A 17,688-nucleotide genomic window follows, 5' to 3' on the forward strand; every position below is an offset into this window, starting at 1 on the left:
TAACAAAGTTTGACATTCGTGCTATTTTTCGAAAATTGTGAGTACTTAGTGGCTGTAATTGTGCAAAAATATTTTGATATTACAGTTTTAGTAAGGTAAAGTTTATAAAACATGGTATACTGCTGTATCGTCGGTTGTAAAAGCCGTAGTGAGCGAAAAGAGAAAAACATAACCTTTCACTCGTAAGTACTGAAACTACGCACTTATTCACATGTATTCATACAAAATAAGGAAGAAAATACAAACTAGTTGTTCTTTACAGTCTTTGTAATAACTAATATGTTAAAATACGGGTAAAATCAGCTAAAATAAAATAGTATTTTTCGAACATTATGCGCCCAAACGCAGATGTCATTTGTGTCAAATAATATACTGTAGATCTGGGAAACAAGCGGCCATATTAAACTTCTTTTCAAATTGGTTGGTTATTACCCGTAAAAATAATACCACCATCTTGTTGTAAAAATTACCCTGAATTTAGGGGAAATAAATTATAGTATGTATAATGTATATAAATGAAACAATTCACATTTTTTATACTATTTTCAACAGATTTCAAAAGGAGTTTTTAATTCTGGTATATGCTGTGTTTTTAAATATTTGATACTTTCTTATCCCGTTGATTTTAAAGAGTATGCTTTTTAATTTGTCCCATGTAAATTTTGTTTCTTAGAAATTACAATCAAAATAGTTTAATATTAAGTAGTTTTACATGTAGTGTTCACTGTAATGATATACAGAGTAATTTAAAATTATATGACTATAATATTGGTATGTTTTTTGTAGCTTTTTATGAAGACTTAGGGCTTCGTGCATATCGAAGAAAAATAGGACATCGTTTGAATGCTCGTCTAATGGACCTAAGACTGAAGAGATGCCGCGCTTTGTTGAAGCAGTACGCGGGAAAAAAATATCGGGAAATTCTTTTTTTGGAGTCACTCAAGACATCCTTGATTAAGGCAGCCGCCGATATTGACATGGACCTCGTTCGTGCTGTGATAGACGACTGGCCGAGCAGATTGAAGGCCTGTATTCAAAATCACGGATGTCATTTTGAATAAACTTTAGTGTCATAAGAATCTATGTTTTGTTAAGTTCATTTTGGTATATAAATGGTCACATAATGAATAAACTTGTTTCAATTATTTTATATTAAACATGTAACAAAATTTATGACCTGACTAAGTATTACTAAAAAAATCTGTTTATGTAATCTTAGTCACATAAACAAAAATTACGCATTGTTTTTTATATTTATTACGTTTATTAATTACAATTTAATTGGGAATATATAAATTGGTCTATATTAAATTATATCGTAATTATTCATTTTCGGGACAAAACAAATAACTGGTAACCCCAATCCTTTTACTTATATATAGGTATAGTCTATAGTACTCTCTATCTGTCCCTTACGGGTGAACGCGCATGCCATATCTATATAATTCTTCATCTGAGTATATATGTGATATCAGATACTAGCAGTTGCCCACGACTTCGTCTGCGCGGAATTAAAAAAACTTAATTAGTAACTTATGTGTTGTTTCAGACTATATTCTACATCTATGCCAAATTTCATCGCGATCACGCCTATCTTCTGTGTGGTCGTGGATTTGCACTGAGCGAGCTGAAGTAATCATGCAACAGATGTTGCTGACATCTACCACTGTTTTATACATTTATGAACTATCTTTATAGAAATAAATTTTTTAATTTTTCTAAGTGAAATTTACTGGAAGACATTGCTATAACAACAGTCCACAGAGTACTCTAGATATAAATAGGTGTTTGTATATCTGTGGTAAATTTAGTGCTATTGTCACTTTTGATAATGCCGACAACTACACTACAGTGACCAAAAGGCAGTTTTTCTCCCCATTGCAAATTGTAATAAGATAAGACATCAGTTTCATAAATGTTTATTATTCTACACTTTGCTATTTCCAATTTGAATGATAGAAAGGGGTTTAAATAAAAGTCGCGACATTGGATATCACATTATAGCTATAAATTAAATAAAACCGTCTAATGTTTTACAGCACTTTTGATTATTAACAACAATGTAACTTAAAATTTAGGAGCCGGAGACTCTTCCTTGGAGTAGTCAATGTTTGGAGAGTAGAACTGTCAACAAAAATAAATTAGGTATTATATAATAAGATACAATCAAAGATATAGCTTTATACTTCATAGAAATGATAATTAGTTAAAAATGATAGTTAATACCTTATACTGCTTATTTCTGTACTCTTGCCAGGGCTCGGGGTTGGTCTTGCGATTCCATGTAACATCGGGGGAGCGCGTGGCTAGGCGTAGCAGGTAGAACACTGCCCCCATGGCGCCAACACCCGTGCAGACATAAAGCGGGATCAACTATAAATAATTTAATATTTTATTGCCATCCAAATTATTGTTTTACATTTTGCTACCAATGCAGTTTTTATTTCTTTTAATGACAAGAATAACAGAGTATTAAACAGGTCTTACTTATTCTTTATGTATGTCAGCTATTATACATAAAAGTCCTAAACATATCTAGTTTCTAATATTTAATTCAAAGTATAGAGTATTTGTCCATATCAAAAAATATGCCTGCCTACATTTCTAGTTTCTGGTGGGTTTTGGGATTTCAATATTTGTAATGTTGATTTTAGCCAAATAAGTTGGAAAACACTTTTCAGAAATTTGTGAACATGTATGACAAAATACTTGATTTTATTTTCCATTCATAAGGTGGTATAAATGTATGATGTAGTTATGTAATGTCTGCGGGAAGAAAGCTTGAAGCTTCTAAGTATCAAGATTTCTAGACCAAGCTGGTGCACCACAAGAAATGCAAAACATTGCCATATGGTGTATTTATGGCACAACCATTGTTTTTTATTCACAGGAATATTAATTTGAAAATGAGAGAGATGTACTTTGACATTGCACTGGAAAGAATTCCTACCAAATTTTTTATTTTTATGATTATAGTTATCTTGCATAGAATTTAATTGTATAAAAAATTACTCTTTATATTGCAGAGATTGTGTTTCAAGTTTACAATGAAGCTTTAATATTTTTAGCAATATCTTGAATTTTGTGTTTCTTTATCATTATTTTATTTTATTTATGGAAAAGGGATTCATTATTAATACACCATAAGACCCAAAAACATTTGTGCAAGTAATGTAATAATCGGCTGCCAATTGTTAAATATTTATTGGTTTGGCAAACATTTTTAAAACAAACATTGATTTGTACCCCGCCCCGTGCGCCTGCAGTGCGTCGTTTGTCATAAACACGTATGGACTGTGGTATCATGCTTAATAAATACAAACTGGCAGTCATATTATGCAAAAAACCTCGCATCAAAATGATCATCATTATTATGCTATGTAGCCAATATTGTTTTAAGTAAAACTCAATAAGGAAAGAAAATGATTTTGCTAGGATAATGTTGCAGGTTAGTTATGTAAGAAGTATTTTGAAAATAACAAAAATAAAGATGAAAAATACTAAATATACTGACCGCTTTATGCTTCTTCAAGCTCTGGAAACTCAAACCTTGCATTTTAATTCTTTGTTGCTTATACAATATTAAACGCACAATCAAATATACGCAACGCAATTCTAAAATGAACGATTCTGGTCTATCTGATCTGACTGATCTAGATGTGGTAAATTAGCTCTGATCGGTTTAAAAGATCAGGTCTCTTAAACTTGAACCGTTGAGCCACAGCTCAACAAATAAATTGGCAGCTCACAGCCTGGTTATTCACAGTTCACAGTTCGTAGCTCGAAATGCAAATCAAAACTCTAAAACGGTACAAATTGAGCTTAGCTGCCAACGTTTACACTCAATTGCTTCCACGTCAGAACCTTGTCTGATCTGCAAGTCATCAATTTTAGTTGAGTGGTTACCCAGGTCTATGAGTATGACTGGATCTAGTTATGTGTTCTGATCTCAGTGTTGTCTGATGGTTTCTTTGGGTTTTCGTCAAGCTATATAGATCCCCTAAAATTGTAGTTTTTTTTTTGTTTGTTTTTTTTAGTAAATTAACAAAGAATATTTTTTTTTTATAATTTATAACGGAGAGAAAAACTGCCTTTTGCTCACTACAGATTTCAGTATTATGAAGAGTGGAAGTGGTACTAAATATACCATAGGTTAGCAGAAACACTTTGTTTTATATATAAAATGCAAAGTACTCTGTGGAGTATCGTTGTAGCAATGAGTTCCGTCAACTTACACTCAAAAATTTGTTTTTTTAGGATACCTTACAAAATATTAATAAAGCAAAATAAATAAAATACAATTTTTTGGATTACTAGAAAGACCTTTTTAAAAAAATTGACAGATGATAAATCACTCTTGACGCTAGCACCATCTACTTAGAGCTTTCAGTTTTTCTCCATTATAATGTGGGGTAATGTGGTAGTATATTAGATAATTGCTTTCGTTTTCACTCCGATTCTCCAAAGAAAAACGCTTTCTACTCGAAATTCCAATTACCCTTCCATACTATTATAATACTATTGCCACATTAAAAAATATGGACTAACTCTCAAACGATTTTTCTTTTCTCTCAATCACTCTCAATTGTCCTTAAACTACTTTAACATCACTACATGACGAATTAAAAAAAATGTATAAGTCCATTATTGCCACACTAACACTTTCTAGGTCAAAGACAAAAAAAAATAAGTCATTTTAATAGAAAAAGTAATAACTCCGAAACGATATCTCTTTTTTCTCAATCTCTCTCAAGCGATTTTAAAACGATAGTATTAACGTTAGAAAAAAAATTGGAGGCGTTTTGGGGCTAAATTCACGAAGGAGTGTTCTGACCTGAGCCTTACTTGGGATGTTGTTTATGGTTTTGGCGTTTTGGTAATTCCTATGTAAATTTACGTTGATAGTGCAAGTAGTAAAATGAAAAACGCTTGATACGATGATACGTCTAAGGTTGATCGACGGTGATTCATAAGCTCGTTGAATCAACGCTCATCCCTAGTTCTGACCAATTCTTTTTTAAGCTCTTTGCAATGATGACATTGACGTTTGATGTTGACATCAAAGCATAAAGCAATAACTTTGACAATTGACATTTGTCAAATGAATTGTATTAAATATTTTATTGTTTTAGGCTAACCTATTTTTAATGATTTGGTGCTATAGTAGAAGGCGATAATTTAGTTTACTCGGATAGATTAATTTAAGACCAAAATGAGCTTTCTATTGTAAGTAAAAAATTAAAACTTAAAGTAGTAACAATATCTATTTTTAACTAGTTAAATTCCGCTAAACTAGCATCGTTGTTTACGTTTGCTTCGAGATCGAACAGTGATCATATGGTACTGATGCATCTTAAGGCTTAATGTCTGAAATCTTGATTACCATTGATTGAAACAATTTATCTATTTTGGAAGATAAAAAAACATGTGAGCAATCGAATGTTAATAAGATTTGCTAAGAGATTTGAAGCATATATTGATTTTATTTTATAATTTTTTTTAATTATTCCAATAGCCAAAATATTTATTCATCCGTGTATGACACAAGGAATGTGTATAGATCTATAATGTTTGCATTTGCAGTGGGAGTCGATCTAATAAAACTTTTAAGCCAAAAAAGAATATCCCTGAGGGAACACATCAATATGACCTGATGCGGCACGCGGCCGCCACGCTGGGCTCGGGCAACCTGCGACTGGCTGTCATGCTGCCTGAGGGAGAGGACCTTAACGAGTGGGTGGCAGTCAACAGTAAGTTGTGTTTAAATCAAAATAAGCAATGTTACTAAAGGATTCTTTGCTTAAGTGATGGGGCAAAAGTCTGAGAAGGTCAATTTGCCCGATCAAACTTATACCAAGGGTGATATTCATGTTTTAAATTATCAAAGATTCATTTGTTTATTTAAACAAATGTTTCTTATAAAACTTTGAATACATTTATTGACAATATTATTAAGGAAATCTGTTGTTGGGTAGTGAAATATGTTTGAGGATAATAAATACTTTATATTATGTTTGTACAACAAATGTACTACTTGTGATGAATATAGAACTTGATGACATTGTCCAATCACAAGTTTACCTCATGACATCAGCACCTCTCCATACATATAAACAACTTCCTGCATTGTTTAACTTACCATAGTTATATATAAAATCAAGTTTATTGTGTATTTGTCTGTTATCACTATTATGTTATAGACTATGTTGTGTTATAATATAGGTATATAAAATAAATATAAACAAATATTTATGTTTGCTATGTTTTTCCAAATGAGTGCTATTTAGTCATTGATGATAGAGTATCTTCGGGCAATGTTTGCGTCATAGAAATGTGGATGTGTTGTGATAAGAGATGTGTTGCAGCGGTGGACTTCTTCAACCAGATCAACATGCTGTACGGCACAATCACCGAGTTCTGCACGGAGGAGTCGTGCGCGGTGATGTCAGCTGGACCCAAGTACGAGTACCACTGGGCCGACGGGCATACCGTCAAGAAGCCTATCAAGTGCTCCGCGCCCAAGTACATAGACTACCTCATGACCTGGGCCCAGGACCAGCTTGACGACGAAACTCTCTTCCCTTCCAAAATAGGTAAATGGCCAACTCTACTTCACAACAACCTACTACTTGAAAGAACTCTAGAATGAGTGGATGACATGAAAAAGTTATTAAAACTATCTAGGGATATTATAAACACTAATTTAATAGGCAACTATACTCATATTTAGTCTGGAGTATGTACTGTATAGTTTAGGAGCTGAGGGTATTTTATTTGGGTAAGTGATTAATAGTATGAATTCTGATGTGAACTGCGGATGTTGTGGTTGCAGGTGTTCCGTTTCCTAAGAACTTCCTGTCGATGGCGAAGACAATCCTTAAGCGGCTGTTCCGCGTCTACGCGCACATCTACCACCAGCACTTCCCAGAGGTGGTGCAGCTCGGCGAGGAGGCGCACCTCAACACCTCCTTCAAACATTTCATCTTTTTCGTGCAGGTGACACCCCCCACACCCCCCACACCCTCCACACGCCCTCCACACACACCCCTCTCATCATGTACAACTACACTGACTAACCAAATAAGCGCAAATAGAAAATTTTGCATTCAGACAAAAAGCTCAGTTTCTTAGAATTTTTATAGAAGTAGATGGCGAGTTGGACGATTGAGGATATCTTTAGACATTATATCAATTTGATTATATTAATTAAATATTTAATATATATGTGTTTCCACATTGTATTTACTACATATACCGCGTTATCTCCGGCTACCCTCGCACATCTGGGGGTAGCGTGGACTGGACTAGCTGTGATGAGTAACTTTGTCGTGTTGGCAGGAGTTCAACCTAATAGAGAGAAGAGAGCTGGCGCCGCTGCAGGAGCTCATCGAGAAACTGACGGCCAAGGAGGCGCGATGAGCATTGCCCGGACACGCCCCCGCCCCGCCCGGGCACGCCCCCGCCCCGCCCCGCCCCGCCCGGACACGCCCCCGCTCCGCCCGGACACGCCCCCGCCCCGCCTCGCCCGGACACGCCCCCGCTCCGCCCGGACACGCCCCCGCCCCGCCCGGACACGCCCCCGCTCCGCCCGGACACGCCCCCGCCCCGCCTCGCCCGGACACGCCCCCGCCCCGCCCGGACACTCCCCCGCCCCGCCCGGGCACGCCCCCGCCCCGCCCGGATATTCCCCCGCCCCGCCCGGACACGCCCCCGCTCCGCCCGGACACGCCCCCGCTCCGCCCGGACACGCCCCCGCCCCGCCCGGACACGCCCCCCGCCCCGCCTCGCCCGGACACGCCCCCGCCCCGCCCGGACACTCCCCCGCCCCGCCCGGGCACGCCCCCGCCCCGCCCGGATATTCCCCCGCCCCGCCCGGACACGCCCCCGCTCCGCCCGGACACGCCCCCGCTCCGCCCGGACACGCCCCCGCTCCGCCCGGACACGCCCCCGCTCCGCCCGGACACGCCCCCGCCCCGCCCGGACACGCCCCCCGCCCCGCCTCGCCCGGACTCGCCCCCGCCCCGCCCGGACACTCCCTCTCCACTGGTCACACAAACCCTTTTGTAATATGATGCACTCGATTTATTTATGAATTATATATATTTTTAATGAAATGATTGAATTACGTCATAAATTCTATGATGTCTAATTACGTACATTTCAAATGGGGGAAAAATAATTTCGTATTGAATATAAAATATGAAGATATTTAATTGTTCATAGTTTATTATTATTTAATTACAACATTTATACACATGATGTAATTTTGTGCTACAATTTAATATTGTTGCTGTGGAAAATTTTTATTGTCCTCACCTATTATTGATATTGTAACAGTAATGAGGCACTTCGTACACAAGGCGACGTTAATATTTAGGAAAGAGACTCGCGCGACGAAAACCCCACATACAATGTACTGAGAGAGAGATATCCGGAGCTCCGTCAGTCAGGTCCATTTTGAACACGATCATTGACAAAGAAAGCAGAGATTTAAAATTGCAAATTTTCTTACAAAATACGAAAAGACTTCCCCCGACGACCTAATAAAAGTGTACTTAGTTTAGAAGAATATTGTATTGTGTAGATGTTCGACTAGCGATATATATTTATAATATAATATATACATATGTATAGATATATCCGTATATTTAATTAGGTTCAGACACGAGCACACACACGACGCCTTTACAATGAGATGGCTCCTTTCATAACTTCAATTATTTACTTATTTATTTCTACCTTTTGTATAGATCACCAAGTCACTATTCCGTAGGGGGGGGGGGGGTGCTGGTGGTCTCACCCCCTGTACCCCCGCGCCCCCCCCACCGTTCTATGCAAATGTACTTCTAACATTGTAAAATCCTATAAGTTGTATGTACGACTGACATTAACTTTTTATTTAATTTAGATTTTAAGAAAATAATAAATATCGATTTAAATGCTTTGTTTATTTTTTAATGTAATGAGTGTAATTGTTTCTATAGTCTCTGTGTTCTGAGCGAGTCATCTCGCGACTTGCGGCTCGCTGCGGCAAATGTATCAGATACGGAGCAGTGTTGGGGATACATAATGGGGTGTAAGGTTCCCCCTTTATCATGCCACACTTCAGTAAACCCCAAAATCCCAGCTTCGTTTATTACTTTACATCATTTGAATTAATTCAATTAGGTGAAAAATATGAAATTATATGTTTTGTGGCAAAACCGGTTTCCTTATTAAAATTTTACAACAGAAAATAAATCTTGTTGAGTGATCTTACCTAGATTACTATATTATTTTGTATATTTCATGATTATGGAAGTGAAATAAACTGTAACATTGGGTTTCCAATGTTGTGATACTTGTATCAATACATATTGTAGTCGTCGTCGTTGAAAACATCATAAAATGTAGGAAGACACAATGTAGAGAAGCCGATAACTAGGTAATGCACTGCTTTCGATACTTTATTGATATGTCAATTAGATATATATATAGAAACGTTTCTTCTTTACCCTTCGTTACCCGTTGAAGTACAGCGGCCAAATGTGCCAGTCGTCCAGGTAGTACCCCGGCGCCCAGGGCCATAGGCGAGGGGCCGGAGCGCCGCGTACGCCCCCTCCCTCGCGCAACGCCCCGCCCCCGCGCCACGCCCCGCCCTCGCGCCACGCCCCGCCCTCGCGCCACGCCCCGCCCTCGCGCCACGCCCCGCCCCCGCGCCACGCCCCGCCCTCGCGCCACGCCCCGCCCTCGCGCCACGCCCCTCCCGAGCACCACGCCGCCGCCAACACTACCACCAGCTGCCACCGCCACCGCCACCCCCATTGCCACTGCCGCCTGCCCGCCATCTGCAATATAAGGAATAGCTACAGCTTCTTATTATAGATTGTACAACTTACACTCCCTTATATCGATACCTTTTTGCTAATATTTGTTGTAATGCAATCCGTTTTGAGAAATCGATGTTACGTTTATATAAATATAAATAAAAAAATAGACACATTCCATATGGGACGGCGACAGCTCACAACACGGACAAAAGGTGATATTGTAATTGCCATTTACTTAAAATTTTACACTTTGTCAATCGACTGTTTAATACTCAATTGACAAGTGCAAATGCAACTTTTGTGATCCATTGCATCACCACCAGGGAGAGTCAACGTGTCGAGTGTGAGAGGCGTAGCGGGAGGGGGGGGGGGTAATCCGAACATTTAAAAGTCAAAAACTATTTTGATTCATTTTAATGTTAGTTAATATCAAATTATATTGCATGTAACTATAAATTTCATAGAAGCCATCGTCCATATGATACGAAATGGTGCAGCTAATGCCTGTGCTTGTGTTTTTTCAGTTTGTACGTCCTCTTCAAGTCGCGCACCGTGAGCTCGTCCTGCGGCTGCGCCCGCGCCTGACCCTCGCCCGAGCCCCCCGCGCCCCCCGAGCCCCCCGCACCACCCGCACCCAACTCCAGCCACTCCGCCGGGTTTTCCTTCTTGACTTTCTTCTGGTACACGACGCGGCCGCTCCTGGTCACGTACGAGATGACGGGGGTCAGGACTTCGCGTTTCTTCTTGTGTCTCTGTCGGCGCCCTCGCGCTCGTCTGAAGTCGAACTCGGCGCTGGAGGAGGAGTCCTCGTAACTCGTACTGTCAGAACTGGACTCCTCGGTCGAGTAGTGCGGTCTGCGACGCTTTTTTTTGTTAAATGCGCGATCGCTAGCTTTCGAGCGGTAGGGCATCACGACGACAGGCATCTGGGGCTGGCGAACCGGCATGTGCATGGGCAAGGGCATGGGCATGGGCACATGTGCGCCGTGCGGGGGCAGCGGCAGCCCGCCGGGACCCGCCGGCCCGCCGCCCGCCGGCCCGAGCGCCGCCATCGGGAACGGGTACTGCGCGCTCGCCCACGACGATAACGCGCCCAGGACCAGCTGACAGACTAACACCGCTTCGACCATCCCCCTGCCCAAAGCAGCTGTGAAAAAATATAAAATTATCGTAAACTTTGATATTTAACCTTTAGCAAGGTGGTGAGATGCGCGCGATGTAATGTCGAGTCGATTGGCCGCGCACGGATGCCTGCTGCGCGCGCGCCGCCCGCCTTATGTACCGCCCTCGACGCTCATTGTCATTAAACTCCGTTACGTCATCTCAAATCCAATGGATTATACCACCAACATAGTTGAAGTTTATGTGCACCGATTCCAAAATGTGATGCAAACGAGCACGTGGCCGTGCGACAATGCAGCCGCAACCGACCATTGTGCGCGGCGGCGTGCGTTGCGTCACGTATTGTGCGCACGCACCTGCCGCCGCGCCCTTCATAAAGCGCGCCCGGGACCGCACGCTCGCACTCTACCTGTGGACGATATTCGAGCAGTTTATGCTATTAGATAAGTAATCGCTAACTGCCCCCGACGTCTGACAATCGATTACGTATCGTAATAACTACGCCGGTGTTACGTTTGTTGCAGATCTCTAGAAAATAGATCATGCGGTTACATGTCTCTTTTATTTATATGTTTGCTGCGAAAATAATTAGTAGCATGGCAAAGGAGGAAGAGTTGCCATTGTGTCCGACCGAAGTAAAGTATTTGCCGCAAAGTTTGCCGATGCACTGTCGCATGCCGCGTCATGCCGACTATCCGGTGTATCCCGGAGCGCTGCCCAACCTCACGTTCCCTCCCCTGCCGCCGGGTTTCCAGAGCCTCGTGCCCGACAAGCTCCCGCAGCCGGCTCCCGGCACCGCGCCCGGTGCCCCGACGCGAGGCGCGCCGGTGCCAATGCCTATGCCCATGCACGTGCCCATGATGCCCATGCCCATGCCGGCGCCGGCTGCGGCTCATAAGCTGCCCGTCATCGTTATGCCCTTTTACTCTCCGGACGGCGCGAGCAAACGAGATCTCGACGAGACCGGACGACATGTACAACGAAAAAAGAAAAAACGCATACACAGGAAGAAAAAGCCCCGTCGCCATTCTCACACCGAGTCGGGAACGGACACCAGCGACGACGAGGACTGGAGCACCGGCACGCACGAGTCCTCCAGCGCAGAGTCCGACGCCGGTTGGTGGTCGGGCCGCCGCAGCGGAGGACGGACGCGCGGCCGGACGCAAGGCGGGGCCGGAGGACGCAGGGCTCATAGGAACAGAAAGGCGTTACTACATCCCATCCTCCAGTATGTCACCGAGGATGGGTATGTCATATACGAAAAAAAGATCAGCAAAAACCAAGCCAACGACTGGTTACAAAATAGAAAAGAAGAAAACGTAAGAGATTACAATGAACCCCCGAAGGAGGAGGGAAGAGACAAGGAGGAGGAGAATGAGGTTGGGCGCGGGGCGCAGGCGGGGGAGGAGCCGCACACCGCCATACTCGGAGGTGAAAGCAAAACTAAAACCAAATCATATAAAAACCCGCATCGACGAAAATCAAAGAAAGCTTCAAAGTCAAAGGACAATGATTAAAGATAAGTTTATCAGAGTAGTTTGGTTCATGTTGTAAAGTTAGCTATTTGTATGTTTTTGTACTTTTTTAAACAAACACGCTGTGAAAACATATTAAGTCAAAGTATAAATTTATCAACAAACATTAATATTCGATTTTTTTTACAACGCCGCCTCGTGTTGCAGCTGCAGCACCAACACTGTTAGCTCAAGTCCGCCTTACAAAATCTTACAATTTATGCTAAATTCAAAACTTATCGGAAGAGCTTGAAGAGCTGGCCGCTTAGAAACCAAAATTTCACGACATAATTTTATTATTCTTACAAACTAAGCAAACAGACGACTTAAAAGCACTTTAATCTGTAACCCACAGCTGTGTACTTATCGTGTGTATTAAATGGAAACGCTCATTTACAAACATAATATTTTCATTCCTCCCATTTCTTTGAAATAAACAAACATACTTTACAATACAATGTTTTAATACTAGAGTTTCTTCACCATGCAGTGGAACTTGCACGGTTTCACACAAAATCCATTGCAACTATAGATTATCATTATCATCAGCTCACTATACGTCCCCACCGAGGGGCTCAGAGCCTACCCCAAGTTAGGGGTGACTAGGCCATAGTCAACCACGCTGGCCAAGTGCGGATTGGTTGACTTCACACATATCATTGAATTTCTTCTCAGAGATAATCTTCTAAGAAGATTTATGGCAACAAACAAATGACAACTAAATTTTATGTCAGGTTTACATTTTTACAGTAGCGCTGGTCTGACATGATGGACATTAATTTGGCTCACTGGCGACAGTTAGTGATTGCATGCCAGCGCTGATGCGAAGTTAGTCCTAAGATACCTACTACAAACTATGAAATAACCAACTTTATTGTTATTTCGATTGAATTGTAAAGTTAACAATTAAAATACGTTAAACTATTTAAGACATTGTTAAACTCATAAAATTATTAATAACATGGCAAGTTTTATAGGTTTCTTGTAATTCGGGCTTTGCGGCATAAAGACATAGCTGCTGTCCACAGGTAGTCAGAAATACTATTAATTAGAGTTTAACAGAACTAAAATCTCTTACAAGGATTGTTAATTATAATAAATAATAATGAACATTAGATTAATTAATCCGATTCATTGAAATAAAATGATCAATTCTGATTTAAAAATAGATAGGCAATGTGAGTACGAAATAGTATGGACGCGGAATGTTGAGATAAATTAAGTGTTTAGAAGCTTTCAAGCTTGTACTCGTAAAGCACCAACTTTATAATCTTATATATAAAATTTCCATGCCACAATGTTAGTTACCATACTTCTCCGAAACAGCTTGACCGATTTCTATGAAAATTTATATGCATATTCAGAAGGTCTGAGAATCGGCTACTATCTATTTTTCATACCCCTATTAAGTTTTTTAACTGCGTGCAGACGGAGTCGCGGGCGACAGCTAGTATACTATAAAAAAATGGTTCACTAGGAGCAAAGTTCTGAGGACAAATAACTTAAACTCCTCCTTTTTTAGGTTCAGAAGTACCCCTTTCTCCTCATGTCGTCCTTGCCTCTCACCTTATTGCCCAACGCAGCTGCCAATCGCAAGGAGAACATATCGCCGCGTATTAATTTTACCAACGCAATAGAAAAAGTAAGGATGTTATCAAAATAATTGTAATCTAATTTTATGTAATTTAAAAACAATCTTTGTTTGCGTTACGTGAATGTTCGGGCGTGTTTCGGCGCGCAGCTGCGGCCACCCGATAGCGACTCGGCGGCCCCGTAACAATGGAGCTCGTACAACGTATTCCACACCGCTGCAATAGCCGATCCAATCGAGCTTAGATTTCCTCGGAGATGGAACATCGGGTACTTCAGGTACTGGTTGTTATTTCAAATCTTTCTCGGAATCTTTTATGCGCTGATAAATATTCGAACGACTCGTTAACTAGTACTCCCTCTAGAATAAGTCTGACCGCAACCGCGGGGTTGCGAAGATATGACGCCAAAGAGCATAGCGCCCTCTTACCGCCGCCGCCGCTGCCCATTGGAGAGGCGCCGCCGCTGATGCTGGGGCAGGCACCGCCGGTGATGCTGTGGCAGGTGCCGGCCGTGGTGTACTCGCGGGCAGTATATGAGCCCGTGGCTCATGACCATCCACCGCTGGCCGCCATCCGCGCTCTCGTCGCCGCCGACCGGAGGCGCCGGCGCAGGGGCCGCCCCGGGAGCTCCGGATACTCCAGCTCAGCTGACTCGGACTCAACCTCGGACTACGACTACTGATATGTACAACTGTTATTTTGAATCAACATTGTGTTTACTTTTAGCGCGCCGATAGCGAGCACTCACTCGCCGGACACTCCAATACTATTTCTGTTGTATGTAAATGTAAAGGACTATGTTATAGACTGAATTTATTTATCGGTGGCTAAACAAATAAATATTTCAAATAATATTGTTTTTTAATGATATACGCAAATTTGAAGAGTCGATGGTGCAGTGGTTAAGCACTGGACTTGTTAATTCGGTCCGAATTCGATCCCCGTCATTCGTTTTCCGAATTTTATACATATATTTATCTTACTTGCTCATATTAGACATAATTAAAAGATGTTTATGAACTCAAACAACCCGCTTGGTCCAGAATGTTTGACTAAACCTTACTCACCCTCACTAGCCAGAGCATTGTCTATCCGTCTTTGTCTTTGTGGACAGCAGTTTCTAAAACCGCTCAACTAATATGGCTTAAGTTTTCATTTACTTATTTATTGTATTAAGCTTCACTTCACATTTACTCCTTTCTCAGTGTAAAAAAAAAAATTAACGCATAGCTATTAAAATGTAGGTAGTAACCATGAACACGCGAAATTTTTTTTTTACATGGATCTTTATCAAAGCTGCAGAAGTCAAACCAATCATTTAGTTTGTGTGCAGCGTAACCTATCTGGGTGTAGAGTTCATTGATTCATTGTAGTAAGCCCCCTTTCATTCACGCGGCAACTTAAATCTTCGAAATGAACACTGCATCCTTGCGTCGCGAGTATCGTGGTGAGTGCATGTAAAAGTTGGTTGAAACTTAAAATATTCTAAAATTTCAAGAAAACAAAGTACCTAGGACCTAGTTATTTTATTGTACTTGAAGTACGGATGATTTGGTACTCGTTAACTGCAATATATAACTATGTTCTTAAATAGGTACCTAATACAAAAAATGCAAGGATATGTTCATATTTGTAGCCAAAATGTCAAAACATAAAATGGTGTAGGTGTAGAGTATAAAATTACAAGAAAATTTAAAAGTTATCGTAACTGAAATAAAAAGAGTTTTTTCTTTTTGTTTAATAGTTACTATGTATTTACTTTTGTCCGCTACATTGTCCGCGCAGATTTAAAGATGTTTTCTTCCAGATAGTGGTCTATATCTAGGTACTCAAAATTTTAAGAAGCAGCCGTTCTCAAGTTATTTTTGATAAGAAACATCCATCCATCCAAACACTCACTTATACTCGTAATATTGGTAATTATAATTATTAAATAATCATCATTACTTTAAGTAAATTAGACCTTCAAAATCTTTTTGGCTCCTTTTCAAGTTTACCAAGCAAATAAGTAAAGCATAGTCTTATATAAGCCCATTAATGGCCGCAATTAGAAATTTCAATGAGGCGCGCAGTAATCACACATCTCATTCACTATTCACATGTGCAAATAGTTATAAAACGTAAATCTTATCGGCACGAGGCGTTCTGTTACACAACCCAACACATAAAAACTGTTAGCGCGCGCCGGCACACCTGTGCCCGCCATTGTGCGCCGATGGCGAGCGAGAACGCGCGCACGAAGCGCCTCTTGCGCCCGCCCGCAGCCGCGCCCCCGCCACCCCCGGCGCCCCCGGCGCCGTGACATTCTGCCCTGGCAGCGCGCCGCGATGGCATGTACCACGATGAGGCATTGGACCCGCCTGCTAACTATATTGAGTCTGACGCGCATCGCCACGGTACAGTATGCTGTGCCGATGTTCGCAGCGCCGCCGGTACTGCCGGTGATGCTGCCGGCGCTGGCGCTGGGCCCGCCTCAGTCGCGCGCCCCGTCCACCACTACGAGCACCACCACTACCACGACTGCGCGCAGCGTGGCCGTAGCCGTGCCTGTGGGCGTGCCGCTGCCTGTGCCTTTCCCGCTGCCCGTGTATGCGCAGCCCGACTTCTGCCGCGCCGAGCCCCGACCCACCGCATGCCCTGCGTGCCCGCCCTGCCACTGCACGCCCTCTTGCACGCCCGCCTTCTTCTCGTTCTGCTCCCCTTGTCACCAGCGTTGCAGATGTCGCAACCCGAACGAAGCGCCGGTCCCGATGCCGCCGAGCCCCCCCGTCGCCCTGGCCATGCATTCGTACCCGGTGCCGCTGCCGGCTCCGGCGCCGGCGCCGCTCGTCGTGGTGCCCATGCCTCCCTTGCGGGTCGTCAACTCGAAGACTAAACGCAAGCCGCGACGATACTCGTCATCGGACACCTCGCGTACCTCCGAAGAGGACTGGAGCGAGTTCAGTTCGGACGACGGCCTCTCGTCCTCCGACTCCGACTATTTCTATAAGAAAATAAGGAGAAAAAAGAAATCGCACAAAAAACGCAGGCGCTACTCGAGCAGGAGGAACATCGGGCGAGCCGACGACGGCGAGGTCGTGAAGCCGGTCCTCACGTACGTCTCGCAAAACGGAAACATCAAGTTTAAAACGAAAATTAGCAATGCGCAGGCGGCGCATCTACTCGGCGCCCGGCGAGCACCCGCACCTAGCGAGCGTCCCCCGGCGGTCGAGACTGTGCAGGTGGTGGCCCACGAAGACCCCCAGCGCCGGCCCCGAGTGGTAGTGGTGTCCAACACGAACCGCGAGCAGCAGCGCGGCGCCGGCACGGGGCCACGACGCATCGAGCTGCGCGAGGGCGCTCGCTCCCCGCACGATCTACGACCCGGCAAGAAGGAAATTGTTTTCCGACCCCCATACAACAAGAGGATTAGTAACTTGTCGGTATCGTTCCAGGTGAGCGAGTAAGTGCATGTGTCCTCATCGTCGATCGCCTGCCGCCTGTCGTCTTGCACCCTCTCTGTAGCCGTATGGCGATCGGAGGTGTTTTTAACTTATTATTTTTATATATGTTAAATAAAGTTACACAAAAAGCAGAAAATGTATTTACTTTATTATAACTGACATGTTGATGTTCTCCTCGAGGCGCTGGTGCGCTGTCGTAATTTAGTTT

At 42.6% G+C, this 17,688-nt stretch overlaps 4 protein-coding genes across 4 annotated transcripts; 2 read left to right on the forward strand and 2 right to left on the reverse strand.

The window, feature by feature from the left end:
* Window positions 1-1,903: 1,903 nt before the first annotated feature.
* LOC106709794 (cytochrome c oxidase subunit NDUFA4) lies at window positions 1,904-3,658 on the reverse strand. The gene is made up of 3 exons (XM_014501676.2): window positions 3,515-3,658; window positions 2,227-2,373; window positions 1,904-2,124 (listed from the first exon to the last, which is right to left on the reverse strand). The coding sequence occupies exons 1-3, from the start codon at window positions 3,554-3,556 to the stop codon at window positions 2,068-2,070; spliced, it is 246 nt and encodes an 81-aa protein (XP_014357162.1). The 5' UTR covers window positions 3,557-3,658; the 3' UTR covers window positions 1,904-2,067.
* Window positions 3,659-5,077: 1,419 nt separating this feature from the next.
* Window positions 5,078-7,458, forward strand: LOC106709767 (MOB kinase activator-like 1). Its single transcript, XM_014501644.2, has 5 exons — window positions 5,078-5,226; window positions 5,584-5,750; window positions 6,366-6,593; window positions 6,833-6,996; window positions 7,339-7,458. The coding sequence occupies exons 1-5, from the start codon at window positions 5,213-5,215 to the stop codon at window positions 7,417-7,419; spliced, it is 654 nt and encodes a 217-aa protein (XP_014357130.2). The 5' UTR covers window positions 5,078-5,212; the 3' UTR covers window positions 7,420-7,458.
* A 2,848-nt stretch (window positions 7,459-10,306) lies between these two features.
* On the reverse strand, window positions 10,307-10,939 carry LOC106709663. The gene has a single exon (XM_045679508.1). The coding sequence runs from the start codon at window positions 10,937-10,939 to the stop codon at window positions 10,307-10,309; it is 633 nt and encodes a 210-aa protein (XP_045535464.1).
* A 5,395-nt stretch (window positions 10,940-16,334) lies between these two features.
* LOC123721247 (max-binding protein MNT-like) lies at window positions 16,335-17,607 on the forward strand. The gene has a single exon (XM_045679408.1). The coding sequence runs from the start codon at window positions 16,365-16,367 to the stop codon at window positions 17,481-17,483; it is 1,119 nt and encodes a 372-aa protein (XP_045535364.1). The 5' UTR covers window positions 16,335-16,364; the 3' UTR covers window positions 17,484-17,607.
* Window positions 17,608-17,688: the final 81 nt, after the last annotated feature.

Source organism: Papilio machaon, chromosome 9, assembly GCF_912999745.1.
Source record: "Papilio machaon chromosome 9, ilPapMach1.1, whole genome shotgun sequence".
In the NCBI taxonomy this organism is placed as follows: Eukaryota; Metazoa; Arthropoda; class Insecta; order Lepidoptera; family Papilionidae; genus Papilio; species Papilio machaon.

What these genes read in the sequence shown, in the direction of transcription:
- LOC106709663 (XM_045679508.1), bottom strand. Translation starts at nt 10,939, where the DNA reads ATGGTCGAAGCGGTGTTAGTCTGTCAGCTGGTCCTGGGCGCGTTATCG.
- LOC106709794 (XM_014501676.2), bottom strand. Translation starts at nt 3,556, where the DNA reads ATGCAAGGTTTGAGTTTCCAGAGCTTGAAGAAGCATAAAGCG. An exon ending in GCTTGAAGAAGCATAAAGCG is followed by an intron (nt 2,374 to 3,514) that starts GTCAGTATATTT and finishes AATTATTTATAG; the next exon opens with TTGATCCCGCTTTATGTCTG. An exon ending in ACAGAAATAAGCAGTATAAG is followed by an intron (nt 2,125 to 2,226) that starts GTATTAACTATC and finishes TTTTGTTGACAG; the next exon opens with TTCTACTCTCCAAACATTGA.
- LOC106709767 (XM_014501644.2), top strand. An exon ending in CGAGTGGGTGGCAGTCAACA is followed by an intron (nt 5,751 to 6,365) that starts GTAAGTTGTGTT and finishes GATGTGTTGCAG; the next exon opens with CGGTGGACTTCTTCAACCAG. An exon ending in TCTCTTCCCTTCCAAAATAG is followed by an intron (nt 6,594 to 6,832) that starts GTAAATGGCCAA and finishes TTGTGGTTGCAG; the next exon opens with GTGTTCCGTTTCCTAAGAAC.
- LOC123721247 (XM_045679408.1), top strand. Translation starts at nt 16,365, where the DNA reads ATGGCATGTACCACGATGAGGCATTGGACCCGCCTGCTAACTATATTG.